At 44.5% G+C, this 18,624-nt stretch overlaps 1 protein-coding gene across 3 annotated transcripts in view; it reads right to left on the bottom strand.

Annotated features, from left to right (window-relative positions):
• Positions 1–18,624, bottom strand: part of rptor (regulatory associated protein of MTOR, complex 1) — a 328,096-nt gene that overhangs the window by 139,738 nt on the left and 169,734 nt on the right. For all 3 annotated transcript variants that reach the window (XM_078401378.1, XM_078401376.1, XM_078401377.1), the window contains exons 13-15: positions 12,556–12,666; positions 2,298–2,372; positions 2,002–2,067 (exon numbers count right to left, since the gene is read on the bottom strand). In XM_078401378.1, the coding sequence (XP_078257504.1) occupies positions 2,002–2,067; positions 2,298–2,372; positions 12,556–12,666 (252 nt within the window). The remainder of the gene's footprint in view (positions 1–2,001; positions 2,068–2,297; positions 2,373–12,555; positions 12,667–18,624) is intronic.

Here is an 18,624-nt window from a genome sequence, read left to right as displayed (position 1 = left end):
TCAAAAGACAATAGGTGCAGGAGGAGGCCATTCGGCCCTTCGAGCCAGCACCACCATTCAATGTGATCATGGCTGATCATTCCCAATCAGTACCCCGTTCCTGCCTTCTCCCCATACCCCCTGACTCCGCTATCTTTAAGAGCTCTATCTAGTTCTCTCTTGAATGCATTCAGAGACTTGGCCTCCACTGCCTTCTGAGGCAGTGAATTCCACAGATTTACAACTCTCTGACTGAAAAAGTTTTTCCTCGTCTCCGTTCTAAATGGCCTACCCCTTATTCTTAAACTGTGGCCCCTGGTTCTGGACTTCCCCCAACATAAATCCTGGGAACATAAATCCCTGTTGCTGTAAGTGCAGGGATCTTGATCTGACCATGAAAGTCTGCTGTCCTGGTGGGCGTTGCAGGGTCTGCCTGGCTGGGTTTAAACAAGATTGCGGGACACTCACATTTCCATTCTGGCGGCTAGGGATTGTTTCTGATTGTAATCATTGTACTGATTGAGAATGATCAGCCATAATCACATTGAATGGCGGTGCTGGCTCGAATGGACGAATGGCCTACTCCTGCACCTATTGTCTATTGTCTATTGTTTTCTGCAAATATCTGAATACAACAGGGCCACTGGCAGAGTTCACCCGTGTACGAGCACAGGAACGGCACATCAAAACTGAATGTAAACCCTGGGTCAATGACACTGCTTTTGGTGGAAGAGGTACAAGTGGTCCTGCTGACGTCATGCAGATTCCTAGTTCCCCAGTTGGGGCCTAGAGGGCTCTTAGTGACTAAAGTTGCTATAAGCTGGCTCTGCAATAGATACCCAAAACCAGAAAATTCATATGACAAAAGTATCCATGGTACATTTGATGTAGATAAAATTCCAATGGATAAACATTTGGGGCAATAGGAATGTAATAGCTCTAGGAGTAGTTCTATTAGAAAGTAGCAACATTTAATACAAGTACTCCCTTTATATTCATGAGGAGCAGGATGTACTTGATTTGGAAATGCGCAGAATGAAAGACCCTGAGTCCTGAAAATGCATCATGCTGCAGATGGGGTCAGGGCAATGGTGTCAACTAAACTAAAACATTTTGAATGGATTATTTCTGGGCAACTTTTATTTTCAGGTTTTTTGGAAAAACAATCAAGAATTTCATAACTCATGCAAAAACTGTCTGGGGGGTGGGGGTGGGAGGAAGAGACCATAGGAAAAACCAAGAAGATAGACACAACGTGCTGTAGGAACTCAGCGGGTCAGGCAGCATCTCTGGAGAAAAAGGATGGGTGACGTTTCGGGTCCTGACCCAAAGAGTCTGAAGGGTCCTGACCCGAAACGTCACCCATCCTTTTTCTCCAGAGATGCTGCTGAGTTAATCCAGCATGTTGTGTCTATCTTCGGTATAACCCACCTTTCTACATTAAAAAAAACAAGAATTCTTTGAGCATAAAATAGAAAATCATTAAGAATTACGGATTAAAAAGAAAAATATATATTTGGTTAATATTCTTGCAATGATTAACAGCTACAATGGCATATATTTTATAAATATATAAATAACATTTTGTCTCTGTGTGTTAATTGGTAGGATGCCGGCCTCCTACAGAGGCAATAGGTTCCAATCCCACTTCAGGGATTCAAAAACAACATCATACACCGACAGATCCAGGCATTACCTGGCCTGTTCTTTACAACTTTCCTGTCCATTCTTAAATAAACATCGAGCATCCAATCATTGAAAGATGACATAATTTCAAGAAAAAGTAGGGAGATATCCTTGGTAATCTTGCAAATATTTCTCTCCCAATTTCATATATTAAAACGGATTACCTTTGCCTTAACTCAGACCTGGCTGGGCATAAATGAACGGCCACATTTCCTAACCATAACAATACAAATCTTCACATATAATTCAATGGGTGTAAATAATTTAAGGATATCCTAAGGTCAAGATGGCACAATGTAAATACAAGGCTTTTTATTAAATGTAGGTATCGCTTACCTGTCCCGTGTTATAGCTATTGACAATCACGGCTAAAATAAAAGCTGCCATTGTTCTGTGCTCAGCCTAAACAAAGAGAAACTCAAATTAGCACTGCCACATAAATAAGCCATTACTTGCACCATACAAAATTTATAACAGTGGTTATCAGGCAGATCACCATTTCCTGGTCATTTACAACCCAGGTAAGACTTAAGTGAGAGGCATCATTTGCTTTAAAGTACCTGCTAGCTGTGCCTTGAAAGATTTTTTTTATAAAGTGTTAGTGTACTGAATAAAGATAAAATGGAACTCACCGGCATGTACGGGTCTGCCAGAACAGAAAGGAAGTACTTGTGACCATTGTCTTTCACCAGATCAGCCTGGCAAGACTGAAAAATTAAAAGAAAACAGCACATCGTATTATTAGGTAAAGACACCAAACAATTCTGGTGTGGATTTGCCTAATGTTACTATTACAATATAATTATCACTATTTCCCCTGTTCTGGAATAAGTATACAACATGCAAACTGTTTATTTGTCTACGACCCAGGTGAAAGGCGAAGACTGAAAGGAAGCATGCAAGTACAGCAGGCAGTGAAGAAAGCCAATGGAATGTTGGCCTTCATAACAAGAGGAGTTGAGTATAGGAGCAAAGAGGTCCTTCTGCAGTTGTACAGGGCCCTAGTGAGACTGCACCTGGAGTACTGTGTGCAGTTTTGGTCTCCAAATTTGAGGAAGGATATTCTTGCTATTGAGGGCGTGCAGCGTAGGTTTACTAGGTTAATTCCCGGAATGGCGGGACTGTCATATGTTGAAAGACTGGAGTGACTAGGCTTGTATATACTGGAATTTAGAAGGATGAGAGGGGATCTTATCGAAACGTATAAGATTATTAAGGGGTCGGACACGTTAGAGGCAGGAAACATGTTCCCAATGTTGGGGGAGTCCAGAACAAGGGGCCACAGTTTAAGAATAAGGGGTAGGCCATTTAGAACTGAGATGAGGAAAAACATTTTCAGTCAGAGAGTTGTGAATCTGTGGAATTCTCTGCCTCAGAAGGCAGTGGAGGCCAATTCTCTGAATGCATTCAAGAGAGAGCTAGATAGAGCTCTTAAGGATAGCGGAGTCAGGGGGTATGGGGAGAAGGCAGGAACGGGGTACTGATTGAGAATGATCAGCCATGATCACATTGAATGGCGGTGCTGGCTCGAAGGGCCGAATGGCCTCCTCCTGCACCTATTGTCTATTGTCTACTGTCATTAGAATTTGTAAGAGTCTTTGTTTTCATCTCCATATCTGCTGCCTAACCTTCTGAGTATTACCAGCACTTTGTTTTATTTTAGTTTCTAGTGCCTATAGTTTTTTGCTAATTATTTATTTTGTCCTTTTCTCAATTGCAGAGGAGAGTGTGCTGAACAGTGCACATCTGAGATTAATAGCAAAGGAAGATAAACATTAGTTTGATTCTGTTCAAAGTTACCCTATCAGAAAAAGAGTGTTATTTGGGTCCAGATACAAATAATGACTTTTATGTGGTGAAAGTTACAACCCTTCTGTATATTGTGGCTGCATGTTTGTATGTGCATTACCTAATACACAATCTCATTCCATAGCTTTTGACCAATTTCTTCCAATGCCATAACCCAACTTCCATCAAAAGAACAAAACTCCTTTAATCCTTTAAAACCAAACCAAGGATAGAAGACCCTCAACGCTCCTCTCTGATTGCTTGCAGGCTGATAGTTTTACTCCAGTGGCCTACGGTTTTGTGAATAGATTTTTGCCCTAAATCCTCTTTCTCTAACTTCACAACACATGATTCATCTGCTATTTGAAAGGAGCCTGCACTTGTAAAAATAACTTAAAATCTAGTAAAAATGAAAAATTCTGCTATTGTGATGACCCCCAGATGAGGCAAAATGCCATCCACCGTGATCGTTAGTAGCACCATTTACATACTCTTAAAGATGTCCTAAAGGGCTGCATTTGAAATAGAAAACCTCAGTGCCTAGATGAAAAAGGAATCTTGCTGAATTCTAGAGGCTACCATTTGAATCCCTCAAGTCAGGGATCACTTGGACAGTTTTCAAAATCATTCAAGCAAAATAAAAACAAGTTCATGCCAATATCCATTTGAAGAATGGAGAAGCCAAGTCTTGCTGTTGAAAGCTATGAATCTTCTGAATACCACAGCAGTTTTTCCAAGTATTTCTCCATTTCCAAAATCCATCAGACATGTTATCTTTTATTTAAAAGCACAATCATCAGGTGATATGAAGCCCATAATTCTGTTTTGACGGACTTGAGCTATAGTTCCAAGTCCATAGGCCAACTCAGGACTGCTCCAAGGTCTCTGTAAATTACCTGAAATTTAACCTCTCTGCACCACAGCTATTCCTCTCCAGTGAAATAAATGTAGTCACCAAGCCTGCTCCAATCAGGTTTAATCTGAGTCGTTAAGCAGGTAATTTTCCAAGTGTGCATTCTGGTAAACTGAAGGAAGGTGACACTTTGTCACTATTTCATAACGTTTTTAAGCTCTCAGGAAGTTCATGACTGCGCATTTGTGCACATTAGGCATAGAGTTATCGCACAAATGTTGGAGTATCTCAGCCCGTCAAGGCTGCATCTCCAGAAAATATGTATGGGGGTCATTTCAGGTCATTACCCTTCTACAGACTGAAGAAAGGTCCATACCTGAAACATCACTTTTCAATGTTCTCCAAAAAGCTGCCTGCTCTAGCACTTTTTGTCTTTCCTTGGTAAACCAGCACTCACGGTTCCGTGATTCTACAGTCATAGAGTCCGACAGCACAGAAATAGGCCCTTCAGCCCAACATCCATGCGACCAAGATGCTCCATATAAGTTAGTTCCATTTCGCCGCATTTGGCCCATATTGCTCTACATCCTTCTTATCCATGTACCTGTCCAAACGCCTATTAAATTAAATTGTTTAACCTGCCTCAACTACTTCCTCTGTGTGCTCATTCCATCTTCTGTGTGAAAAAAATGCCTCTCGGGTTCCTATTAAATCTTTCCCTTCATCTTTAACTTTTTCTCTCTAATTCTTGATATACCCATGGGGAAAAAAAGTCTGCATTCACTCATTCCATTCATAATTCACGCTATCTATTACAACTTCTCCCTGCCTATTCCCCATTCACCCATTCCATTCCAAAGTCGGACAGGAGAACAATCCGATGCCCTGCACCCCAATGTGTTTAATTTTCCATTGTTTGTGATTTAAAAAAATTATAATCCTTTAGAACATTATTAACATTTCATGATTTTGAATATTTTGCAAAATGAAATGCTAACAAATATCCAAGCTGTTCGATGGCTTTGATGATCATTTCAACCCGGGGTTGTGGCTAAAGCAGCTATCAAAGTATCTCAGTGGTTAGGGCTTGCCCATTCTGTCTTGAAGGGCCAGTGCACAAAGTCTCATCCATCAGCTTGGGGCTGATGTTGGGGACCAAGTTGTTGCTGGAAGCTTACAGCAGCTTACACCTCAGCGGTATGAATAGTAACTTCTCTAACTTCAAGTAACTTGCTTTCCCTCTCTCTCCATCCCTCCCCCTTCCCAGTTCTCCGACCACTGACTATTCCCCTGATTACATTGTATCTCTGTTTGCTTTGTTGTCACCTTCTCCAAGCTAACAATGGTCTATTCTACATTTTCCTTGATCTGCATCTCTTTTGATCTCTTACACTTCCTTATCTCTGTAACTCCGTCTCCCCTGATGCTCAGTCTGAAGAAAGGTCTCAACCCGAGACGTCGCCCATTCCTTCTCTACGGAGACGCTGCCTGTCCCGCTGAGTTACCCCAGCATTTTGTGTCTACCTTCTATGCTGCTGGAAGATCTGTGTTGACGATGGGGACTGAGCTAGAAGGGGAATGGTGAGCAAGAGCGGAATGGGTAATCCCAGGAATTTCACGGCAACTACTTAGAGGAATAAAAGAGATAAGCTTGATGCTTCCATTGAATGCAACGATCTATAATGAGACTCACTGGAAAAATGAGGATCCAGAGGGCAAAATTACAACCCTGTTGCTGAAGCCTACTCTGAAATATGCTTTGCTCTCAATCCTTTGGCTGAGGTACAGCGCACATCAAACTTGCAGAACTGAGAGCAACATAATCTTAACTGGATTCAAGATTAATAAAAAAAAGATTAGTTTATGTGAGTGCCAAAATATCTGAAAGCTGTGGTTTCAAGCAACAATAAATATGAGCCTTCTGGAGCATGGCATATTAGACCATTTTAGCTCAATTACATGAAACATCATGTGGAGGAGAATAATGAAGAGTTGGCTCAGATATGAAACGATAGACTATATTATAATAGAAAACAACCTCATTTTATCTGGGAAGAGTGGATGAATATTAAGAAAATACAGCAATTTAATCTTGGATGCAAACTGCTTACAAAATACACGTTTGATGCATGGAAATGGTGGAGATAGAACATTGTTCATCGGCCTTGTCTCTTATGGAACAAAATGCTCCATTATTAATTCTCCAAACACATGTCTACGTATGTACCAACAAGCAATCTTAACTAATAGTTGAACGACACATGGTTTAAAGCGCGTCTTAAAGATGACATTGGTTCTAATGTAACAGTTACTGATTTATTCACAAAATGTTGGAGTAACTCAGCAGGTCGGGCAGCATCTCGGGAGAGAAGGAATGGGTGACGTTTCGGGTCGAGACCCTTCTTCAGACTGAAGAGTTACTGATTCCAGCTACAAATTAATAATTGGAACACCAGTCATATATCAGCGTTTTGGCTTTTCACGGTAGGAGAGGAATTATATATGCCATTTAAAGCTATTCTTTGTCGAGCTGGCAGCAATAAAATTCATTGTTTATAAACTAGGTGGAAAAGCAACATCAAAGGTCACTGTTACGATCTGCATAAATTATGGGTTCTGCAACAAACTGAAATGTATTGAACTTGCTTTCCTATGCTCTTGGCATGTACAGCAACTGTATTAGAAAAGAACAAGCAAATGTCACATTTTGGCATCTATAACTGATTTATTAAGCAAGAAATTATCTTTTGTTTTTATAATTAATAGAATGTGATGTAAAATCTCTGTTGCAACTACATAAAATTGGTGGCATATTGTCTTTAGATTTACATGGAACAGGCCCTTCAGCCCACAATGTTGGCACAATGTTTGTGCCGATCATGATGCCAAGTTATCAGTATGAAGAAGGGTCTCGACCCGAAACGTCATCCATTCCTTCTCTCCAGAGATGCTGCCTGTTCCGCTGAATTACTCCAGCATTTTGTGTCTACCTTCCATTTAAACCAGCATCTGCAGTTCTTTCCTACACGTGATGTCAAATTAAACTGATCTCATCTCCCTGTACATGATCCATATCATCACATCATCGGCACTGTCCTTGGTTAGTAGCACTAATGGAAACGCAGATATTGATCATTTGAAATATCTTCCACCAATGTTAACTCGTTCATTTTGAAGATTACAAAAAGTGCTGGACACCGCCCGGCCTACCTCGTGCACTGATCTCCTCACCACCATAGGGATCTACAGGAGGAGCTTCTCAAAAAGGCGGCCAGCATCAAAGACCATGCCGCCAAGGACTCATTTCACTTCTACCATCGGGAAGAAGGTATAAGAATCTGACATAGCTTCTTCCCAACAACCATCAGGCTCTTGAACACCAACTAAATTCTGAATATGGACTGTCTTGTTGCACTGAGGACTCTGTTTTTTTTTGTGCTAGTACTGGGCTTATTAATTTATTGAATTTTTTGCCTAATGTTTATCTTTGAGTATTGTCTTTACAGGCCTGTAATGCTGCAGCAAATGAGATTTTCATTATTCTGTTGTCAGTACATATGACAATTAAACACTCTTGACCCTTGAGTAATCAGGTTTATTTCTTGGCACTCATACGTAGACTGGATAAGTTAAAACACCAAAATTACAAATGTCAATCCTTAAGTGCGAGTACAATATGAAGCACCTGCTAAAGTCAAACCTCTTTAAAAATCTTCTAACAAAAATATAATATATCATTTCATCTACCATCTGAAGAATTCCCTCACAAAACATCAGTTTTGTTGAATTTAGACTTCAACTGTATGTACAACTCAACTTGTGAACTTTATAGGACTTAGGTTAGGTTGCATTTGGAATATTGCGTGCAGTTCTGCTTCCCCAGGACTAGTTTGAGGAAGGATGCGGAGGCTTTGGAGAGTAGGTTTACCAGATAGATGGCTGGCTTGGAATGAATGCACTACATGGAAAGGTTGGACAGACTTGAACTGTTTTCTCTGGTTGAGATGAGATCCGAATGATATTTTTGTAAAATTATGAGCGGCATAGATAGGACAGAGAGCCAGTACCTTTTCCCCCCGGGATGGAAAAATCAAATAAAAGAGGAAATAGCTTAAAGGTGAGAGGGGTAAAGTGTAAATGAGATGTGCAGGGCACGTTTATTTTTACACTGAGATTGGTGAGAGACTGGAATGCTCTGCCAGGGATGGTGGTTGAAGCAGATACGATAATAGCATTTAAGAGACTTTTACACAGGCAGATAAGGGAATGGAGGGAGACGATTCTGTGCAGGTCTTGTTTGGCATTAACATTGTGGGCCGATGGGCCTGTTCCTGTGCACTACTGTTCTATGTTCTGTAGACTATCTAAAGATAAATAATGAAGGGAATTTCACTACCTAAGTGGTGCAAGATGTGACCATACCACTTCAATAGTATCCCTTCCATAAGGAGTTGTGTTTCTTAATTTAAAAATGGTTATTCAAATGGCTGGTTCTGATCAATATTGATAAGGCTCAGATGCTTTACTGAGTCATAATGAAGATTAATCTATATTTTTTGTAAGAAAATAACTGCAGATGCTGGTACAAATTGAAGGTATTTATTCATAAAATGCTGGAGTAACTCAGCAGGTCAGGCAGCATCTCAGGAGAGAAGGAATGGGTGACTGAAGTCTGAAGAAGGGTCTCGACCTGAAACGTCACCAATTCCTTCTCTCCTGAGATGCTGCCTGACCTGCTGAGTTACTCCAGCATTTTGTGAGTCTATATTTTTTTGATTGTTTTGAGATGTATTCACATTAACCTGGGCTCATTTTGTTAGCGAAGCAAAGGAGATTGCAAAGCAGAAGGGTCAACTTGGCAAATAGTTTTAAATGGAAGACGAGACAATGATTGCATAACAAAGCATTTCCTCTCTATAAAGCCACATGCAGACATGATGGTGGCCGGCATTTTTTCATTCAGCATTTAGGAGCAAATGATACCAATTGCATTAAAAGAATGCAAGCCCTGAATGGAATCTGGAGTACAAGTGGATCTATATTTGATTTTAAATGATAGTTACAGTCTAGTCTAATTTATTAACAAGTTAAAATGTCTATTTAATGAAAATTTGAACGTGGTTCAATTTTCAAGTGCAGATGTATAAAAACATACTTGTTGAAGTAAATTATACGTGGTGCTGCTACTTGTTCTACTATTCTCCATCGCATCAGTTATCAACCCATCCATCTCCCCCCTCCCCAAAAATTCAACAATCTGCGACCTCCAGCTGAATATCTGTCATCTCTCGTGAGGCTAATGACATAGAGGATGGAAATGCCATTAATCCAATGTTAGATGTCCCAACTCATGTAAAGGAGAGACCATTCCAATTCCTGCAGGTGAACTCACCAAGAATGGCCTGTGTAAACAACATGGGAGATATTATTTCCCTTAATATTTAGGGAATTCCAGAAATATTGCTGTAATCAGGTTGGAATGTCATCAAGCCTCAGAGATGAGGCAGCAAAGAAATGTGATGGGTAACAGAAGAGAAATAAAAATGATAGCTGCCTTCACATCAAGAGTCAGTCAGAGAGTGGTGAAGGTGTGGAATTCTCTGCCAGTTCGTTGGATGCTTTCAAGAGAGAGCTAGATAGAGCTCTTAAGGATAGCGGAGTGAGGGGGTATGGGGAGAAGGCAGGAACGGGGTACTGATTGAGAGTGATCAGCCATGATCGCATTGAATGGCGGTGCTGGCTCGAAGGGCTGAATGGCCTACTCCTGCACCTATTGTCTATTGTCTATTGAGTCAAGTAGGTATAAGATGTAGAAACAATGAATTGCAAATGCCAGAGTCCCGGGTTCGATCCTGACTACGGGTGCTGTCTGTACGGACTTTGTACTTTCTGTCTGTGACCTGCGAGGGGTTTTCTCTGGATACTCCGGTTTCCTCCCACACCCCAAAGACGGACAGGTTTGTTGGTTAATTGGCTTCTGTGTTGTAACTTATCCCGAGTGCGTAGGTTGATCGCTAGTCGGCTTGGACTCGATGGACCGAAGGGCCTGTTTCTAGGCTGTATCTTTGAAGCCTAAAGTAAAATCTAAAGTGCTGGAGTAAATCAACATCTCTGGAGAACATGGATAGATGATGCTTCGAGTCGGGACCCTTCTTCAGGTGTAAGATGATCGCAGAGCACGTCTTCAATGGCTTTGGCCCAGGTATGGAACCACAACTGAAATGCTGTAAAGCAGAGGATTTTGAGAGCTCGGGATGAATCAGATGTGTAATTAGGTATATCTGTGACAGAACACAAACTTCAAAAGAAATCCAGAAATTATGCTTGAGATTTTTTGCAAAGATAAGCCATAAAAAGTACTCCTACGCTACAACATGCACAGACATTCACTGCCAGCATCTCTGCAAAAAAATTAAAAAGAAAACTTCAAAGTAGTAAGCTAAAGAAACATGTCATTTCTTCGTTGCCGTCCAGTACAGATTAATTATGATCACGGAGCTCCCCCACTGCCGCTTCCGGCCCAGAACTGTCTTGGGAAAGTTTGCAAAGAGCTAATTTTGCTGCAAAAAACTTAGTGTGGAAAAATATCCCGAGTATTGGATCTTCTTCAAGGGATTCGTTTATTTCCATCGAGGTTATTTGAAATCTTCCATGATGGAAATATTAGAAGATGTCTCTGAATGTGGAATGTTGCTGCAACTGGTAAATACTTCTTTCCACGATGGGTGGAAATCCCACTCCCAAAGCTACCATGACATTCACCTCTGCACCTCTGCATTCAAATCATTTATTTGCGTTAGCATTAAGATACACCTGCATTTTGTTGATCAATTCTTTCTGACTAATCCATTTTACTGCATTAAAAAATCACATTGATGCCTACTTCAGTGGCCGGATAGGATTTTGGGCAGAAACCAAGGTCCTAGGTTTTGATTTGAAGATCTTAAGAGGGTCGAATGCCATCTGGGGGAGTCCAAGAGGTGGGGGACCGGTGGAGAAAGGAGAAGGGGTCATCCTTCCCATAGAAAAAGGCACGGAGATGGAGGTGATGGAAGGAAAGCTCTACGTCGTGGCGGGATGAAAGATCTCGACCCAAAACGTTACCTGTTCCTTTTCTCCAGAGATGCTGCCCGACCCGCTAAATTGCTCCAGCATTTTGTGTCTATTTTCACTGCAACAATCCTGGTTCTTCCCGATCAAATCCTACCAATCCCTCCCCCACCTCCGCTGCAACCTAAAACTACCTTACTCACGCGGAACTCAATGTCATAGACAATAGACAATAGGTGCAGGAGGAGGCCATTCGGCCCTTCGAGCCAGCACCGCTATTCAATGTGATCATGGCTGATCATTCTCAATCAGTGCCCCGTTCCTGCCTTCTCCCCATACCCCCTGACTCCGCTATCCTTAAGAGCTCCATCCAGCTCTCTCTTGAATGCATTCAGAGAATTGGCCTCCACTGCCTTCTGAGGCAGAGAATTCCACAGATTCACTACTCTCTGACTGAAAAAGGTTTTTCCTCATCTCAGTTCTAAATGGCCTAATCCATATTCTTAAACTGTGGCCCCTTGTTCTGGACTCCCCCAACATTGGGAACATGTTTCCTGCCTCTAACGTGTCCAACCCCTTAATAATCTTATACGTTTCGATAAGATAACCAGTGATGCATCAGAACCGCCCTTGTGAAGAGTGCAGGGAGAGGGAATAAATTAGAAGGCGGGTGGAAATTGCAAAAAAGGGGGCTATCCGGGAGCGGATGGCAGGTGACGTCGAGCTGATGCAAAACATTGGCACAGAGACTATCAGAAACACAGAAGCAAAGAGCACAGCTTTAAGGTCAACATCATCAGAAGAGATGAAAAGATTCAGGCTGGTAAAAGGACAGTGAATCATTGACTGGTCACGAATCGAGGATAAGAAAGCTAATGATCAGCAGCTACTACCTTCATTCCCTCCCTCCCAAATCCCACAACTTATTCTACACATCTAATATTAAAATGAAAGCAAAGTCAGGTTGAGCCACACTGTTGAGCTTCAAACTTGCAAGCCTTGGAGGGCTCAGGATAGCATCCAAGATAGACAGTTACACAAACATATCACACAACGCAATTTGTCCTGAAAAAAACTATTTTTGCACAAATAAAATACCGTTGCCAAGAAATCAAAACTAACGTTGCAGACTCTGCCCACTTCCCACATGAAATTTATTTTCGCAGATTGCCTTCGAAACATGCAACCATATTACTCACACTATCCACAGCCAAGATCTTGGCCCAGATGAAGACGAGAAGGGGCCTCAACTCCCGGGCTGAACTCTGGAGTAGTTTCAAAACATATGGAAAAATACCAACGGATAATGCCTGTGAATGAAAAGCGCAAAAGGTCAATCTTGCTAACAATATTATCAGACTACATTTTATAAATTGGTTCCAATGAAGAGAAGGAATGGGCGACGTTTCGGGTCGAGACCCTTCTTCAGTCTGAAGAAGGGTCTCGACCCAAAAAGGTCACCAATTCCTTCTTTCCATAGATGCTGCCTGTGCCGCTGAGTTACTTCAGCATTTTGTGCCATGTAGTGCAGTAAAGTCCGATTAAAGATAGTCCGAGGGTCTCCTATGAGGTAGATGGTAGGTCAGGACTGCTCCCTAGTTGGTGATAGAATGGTTCAGTTGACTGATAACAGCTGGGAAGAAATTATCCCCGAATCTGGAGGTGTGTGTTTTCACACGCCTGTACCTCTTGACTGATGGGATGGGGAAAAGAGGGAGTGTCCGGGGTGAGACTAGTCCTTCATTATATTGGTGGCCTTGCTGCATGCAGCATGAAGTGTAGATGGAGTCAATGGAAGGAAGGTTGGTTTGCGTGATGGTTAATGTATCAACGAACTTGCCATGCTCTTCCACGAGTAAACAGCTAAATTCCTCAGAGTACATTTTCAATAAGTGTAGATTGTGCATGCTAGTTCACCTTCACTATATATATATAGCATCACATTCACTATGCATGCTGCACATTCCACACACGATCCAGTTCGGATCTTCACTCCCACCTTGACTATGTACGCTGCCGGTCGCTGCCTTCCAGGCGGACCGCGACCAGACTGTGAAGACGATAGCACTTATTGTTACCTCCGCTTAAGTACAAATAAAACTATGAGTTGCAACTCTTGTGTATTGGCATGAATACACAACATGGCGTCAGAAGTTTCTCGACCCACTACTTCAGTTTTGTTTTTTTTGCTTAGTTTGTTTTGATTTACTGTCTCACTATGGCTGGAGCGTTTCGCAAGCCTGACCCACTCGTATTCGATGGCGACCTCGCTGAACGCTGGCGCATCTTCGAGGAGGATTTCAGGATCTATATTCAGGCAGCACATCATGCTGCACCTCCAGCTACTCGTGCTGCTATTCTCCTCAACCTGGCGGGCAGTGAGGCCATTCGCCGTGCTCACCGGTTCCACTACGCGCCGGCCCAGATAACTCCCGCGGGCGTTCAGGTCCCGGCGGAATCTATGGAGGACCCGGACTGCCTCCTGACAAAGTTCCGACAGCTTTGCGAGCTGCGCTCGAATCTCGTTATGGAGCGCCACAGATTTTTTTCTCGCAACCAGAAGCAAGGTGAGCCTGTTGAATCTTACATTAGCTCCCTGAGATATATTGGCAGCCGGTGCGCGTTCGACAATTTATGTGACAGTCTCGTTCGGGACAGACTGGTCTGTGGCATCCTTGATGACAAGGTGCGTGATGAACTACTACGTGATGCTGACCTCACCCTAGAGGTGGCTGAGTATCGTTGTCGAGTTGCTGAGCTAACTGCATCACACACTAAATCCTTGGGGCCGGGACCCCACTCTGCGTTTGATGTGAATGTTGCCGGCACATATTACCGTGCTCAACGCCCACTTTCTGAAGTGCCCGGCAGATCCTGTGCCGGTCACATCAACAACTGTAGTAACTGTGGGGGCTCACACGCTGGGATTCGGGAACAGTGCCCTGCATTTGGGAAAGTCTGTAATTACTGCAAACGCAGAAACCATTTTGTCCGCTGCTGTCGTTCGCGTGGGAACAGAGTCGGGACAAAACAGTCGGTTCATCTGCTACAGCCAGAGCCGTCCCACGCAGCACCTGCATCACTCCCTGTGTTTAATGAGCATGACCTAGCTGCTATCGACGGACTGAATATCAATATACATTCCTTATCAGACCCATCTGCAAAACATCTCGATCCCATGGTCACCCTCCTCATTAACGGAGTGCCTGTTACTGCAAAGCTCGACACAGGGGCTCGCTGCAACGTTATCACCTTACCAGAGCTCCACAGGATTCGTAATGCCAAGGACATCAAGCCAACCATGGCCTAACTGCTTCCCTTTGGAGGAGGCTCAATCAAGCCCGTCGGAACTGTTGAGCTGCAGTGCCAGCTAGCGTCCCGGGTTCACAAACTGTCTTTTTTGGTTGTCCGGGAAAACACTCCTTCCCTGCTAGGCATTGCTGTCTGCATCGACTTAGGCTTGGTTGCCTTCGACTCGGTGGTCCATCAACTGGCTTCCGCACATGCCCCCGCCCAGCGATTCCTCTCGCAGTACGGTGAGCTCTTTAACGACAAGCTCGGCAAGCTTCCGGTCACGTACAAGATCACGATCGACCCAGAGGTCTTACCGGTCGTCCGTCCCGCCCACCGGATTCCCCATGCTATGCGGGACCGCGTGCTGAGTGAACTCAACAGGATGGTGGATCTGGGAGTGATTGCCCCTGTCACGGACCCGTCAGACTGGGTCTCTACCATGGTGGTTGCCTCTTAAAAAAACACGGAGGAGATAAGGATTTGCATTAATCCCAGGGATTTAAACACCGCCATTAAACGGCCACACTATCCCATGCGCACGGTGGAAGATGTCGCAGTGCAACTGGGCAAAGCGACAGTTTTCTCCGTCCTCGACGCAAAAAGCTCCTTCTGGCAGATTCCGCTAGATGACAACTCCTCCAACCTGACCACTTTTTGTACACCGTTTGGACGTTTCAAATTTTTACGTATGCCCTTCGGCATAAACTCAGCTAGCGAGGTGTTTCAGCGCACCGTGGAACAGCTATTTGCCGGATACCACTGCTCGATTGTGGTTGACGACATCCTCGTCGCCGGTCAGAATGTCGAGGACCACGACGCGAATCTGAAGAAAGTCCTCAACCGCGCCAAAGAAATCAATCTCAAGCTCAACCCGCTTAAGTGTAAATTCCGGGTGAGCGAAGTCAACTACGTGGGCCACATATTCACGAGCGCCGGTCTCAAACCCGATCCATCTAAAACGATCGCGATCAACGAACTGCCAGCGCCCTCCGATGCAGCGCTTTCTCGGGATGGTCAACTACCTGGGAAAATTCATCCCGAAGTTTAGTGAAATATCTGCCCCTTTACGCCTACTAACTCACAAAGACACTGTTTGGGGCTGTCATGAACAGCAACAGAGAGCGTTCGATACTCTGAAACAACAGATGTCTTGTGCCCCCACTCTCGCGTACTACGATGTCAAGCTGCCTGTCACGCTGTCCTGCGATGCCTCGCAGTATGGACTGGGTGCCGTCTGCCTTCAAAACAGCGGTGACGGCCACAAACCTGTTGCCTACGCCTCTCGTACTATGACAGACACCGAACAATGATATGCGCAAATCGAAAAAGAACTGCTAGCGGTCGTCTTCGTTTGCAGAAAATGCAATGATTTTATCTTCGGCAAGAAGGTCATGATCGAAACAGACCACCAGCCACTCATTAGCATTGTAAGCAAGCCAATACACGCCGCCCCTGCGCGGCTCCAGCGGATGATGCTGCAGCTTCAGAGGTACGACATCTCTCTAGTCTACAAGCGGGGCAAGGACATGCACCTGGCGGACACCCTTTCTCGAGCTCCGCGGGCAACCTGCGCCTCTCCTTCGTCAGGAGACGAGTTTGCCGTCATGATGGTCTCCTACGTCCCCTCGTCCTGCCTGGAGGACCTGGCAGCCCAGACTGCCGCCGACGACACCCTCCTAGCACTATCCTCTGTCATAAGACATGGGTGGCCGGTCAAGCAGAACAGACTGCCGGCTGCCTTACAGCCCTTCTTCTCCGTCCGCGACGAGCTCGTCCTGCAGGGTGGTATTGTCGTAAAGGGCCACAAACCTGTGATTCCTGCCTCCTTACGTGGCAAGTACTTTGACAGCATCCATGGGGGACACTCAGGCACAGAAGCAACGATCTCGAGAGCTAAGAGCTTGTTCTTCTGGCCTGGAATGTCTGACTATATTCGTCAAAAAGTAGAGTCCTGTGCGGTGTGCAACAGCCTGGCGCCGCACCAGCAGAAACAGCCGCTCCTTCCACACCCGGTTCCTGACCTCCCGTGGTCCATCGTGGCAACTGACATTTTTGAGTGGAATGGGAAGCGGTACTTAGTCATAGTCGACTCGTACTCCGGGTGGTTCGAGATCGATCTGCTCCCGAGCCTCATCTCCGCGGCAGTGATCCAGAAGCTTGCACGCCATTTCTCCGTCCACGGGGCTCCTCATCGCCTACTCTCCGACAACGGCAGCCAATTCTCCAGCCTCCAATTCAAAGAATTTGCTGCACGCTGGGACTTTTGCCACATCACTAGTAACCCCAAGTACCCTCAGTCTAATGGGCTAGCGGAGCGTGCCGTCCGGAGTGCCAAGCAGGTAATGGAACGTTCCCGCAGAGCGAGATCAGACGTTTTCCTCGACTTACTAAACCTGCGGAACATCTCCCGCGATCCGATCTTTGGTTCACCCGCGCAACGCCTAATGTCCAGGCAGACAAGAACCACTTTACCCATTGCTAAACATACACTGGAGCCACAAGTTCGCTTTCCATCTGATGTTCAGTCCCAGCTGCAACAGAAATGTGACATCAAAAAACGCTGGTACGACAAGACGAGCAGGCCTCTGCCACCACTGGCTAGCGCTCAGGTGGTCCGCCTACGAACCGAAAAGGGTCACGACCGCCTGGGGGTGATATCTCGGCCAGCGCCCGAGCCTCGTTCGTATTTAGTCGAAGCCGACGGCGGAATTTACAGATGCAACCGACAGCACATCCTGCCAGTGTGCGAACTGGCACCACATCTGTTCCTCCCCGACCACTCAAGTTTAACCTACCCGCACCCCTCTGGGGACACCGGCTTGTCTATGCCTCCGCTGCCCGGTCTGTCAGCCCTTCCGGCCTCGCCTGTGGCCTCGCCACCTCACCTCCCGCCATTGTCTCCCGTCCCATCGCCAGCAATGTCACCGCACTCTCTGGGGCCGGTTCCATCGGTCTCGTCTCCAGCGGGACTGTACCGTACACGTGCAGGTCGTGCCTGCCGGCCCACCGTGAAGTACCAGGCCTAACACTTGAACTTTGAGTGACATTCAACGGGCTACGTTTGGACTGCCTTTGTCAATATCAGTTTACCTGCACTTATGTTAGTCGCACATAAGCGGTGATATATATTATAAGAGCCATGGCGACTACTGTATCTTTATTTTATTATGTATTCTTTCCTTGAGAGGAAGGATGTAGATTGTGCATGCTAGTTCACCTTCACTATATATATATAGCATCACATTCACTATGCATGCTGCACATTCCACACACGATCCAGTTCGGATCTTCACTCCCACCTTGACTATGTACGCTGCCGGTCGCTGCCTTCCAGGCGGACCGCGACCAGACTGTGAAGACAATAGCACTTATTGTTACCTCCGCTTAAGTACAAATAAAACTATGAGTTGCAACTCTTGTGTATTGGCATGAATACACAACAATAAGTTTTCCCTTTTTTATGTTCATGTTGAGGTCTCTGGCAAGACTAACATTTATTACCCGTCTCTAATTCTCCTTTGAACTGAGTAGCTTCCTGGACTATTTCAGAGGATAATATTGAGTCAGTTCCAATATTGGGTGTGAAGTCACAAAGACCTGACAGAATTAGGACACCCTTCCATGAAAGATATAAATGAGTCAGATTTTTTTTTTGAAAGCATTTCAACAGTTAGCATTATAGATAGCAGTTTTTTATTTCAATTTTATTGACCAATAACCACCGTAACCAATAATCATCCTCTTATAACATATAACAACTACAGCATGGAAACAGGCCTGTCCGGCCCTACCAGTCCACGCCGACCATTCTCCCTGACCTAGTCTCATCTACCTGCACTCAGACCATAACCCTCTAATCCCCTCCTATCCATATACCTATCCAATTTACTCTTAAATAATAAAATCGAGCCAGCCTCCACCACTTCCACCGGAAGCCCATTCCATACAGCCACCACCCTCTGAGTAAAGAAGTT

This window comes from Rhinoraja longicauda, chromosome 6 (genome assembly GCF_053455715.1).
Source record: "Rhinoraja longicauda isolate Sanriku21f chromosome 6, sRhiLon1.1, whole genome shotgun sequence".
In the NCBI taxonomy this organism is placed as follows: Eukaryota; Metazoa; Chordata; class Chondrichthyes; order Rajiformes; family Arhynchobatidae; genus Rhinoraja; species Rhinoraja longicauda.
The sequence above is the reverse complement of the archived record's forward strand: the minus strand, read 5'-3'. Positions and strand labels throughout refer to the sequence as shown.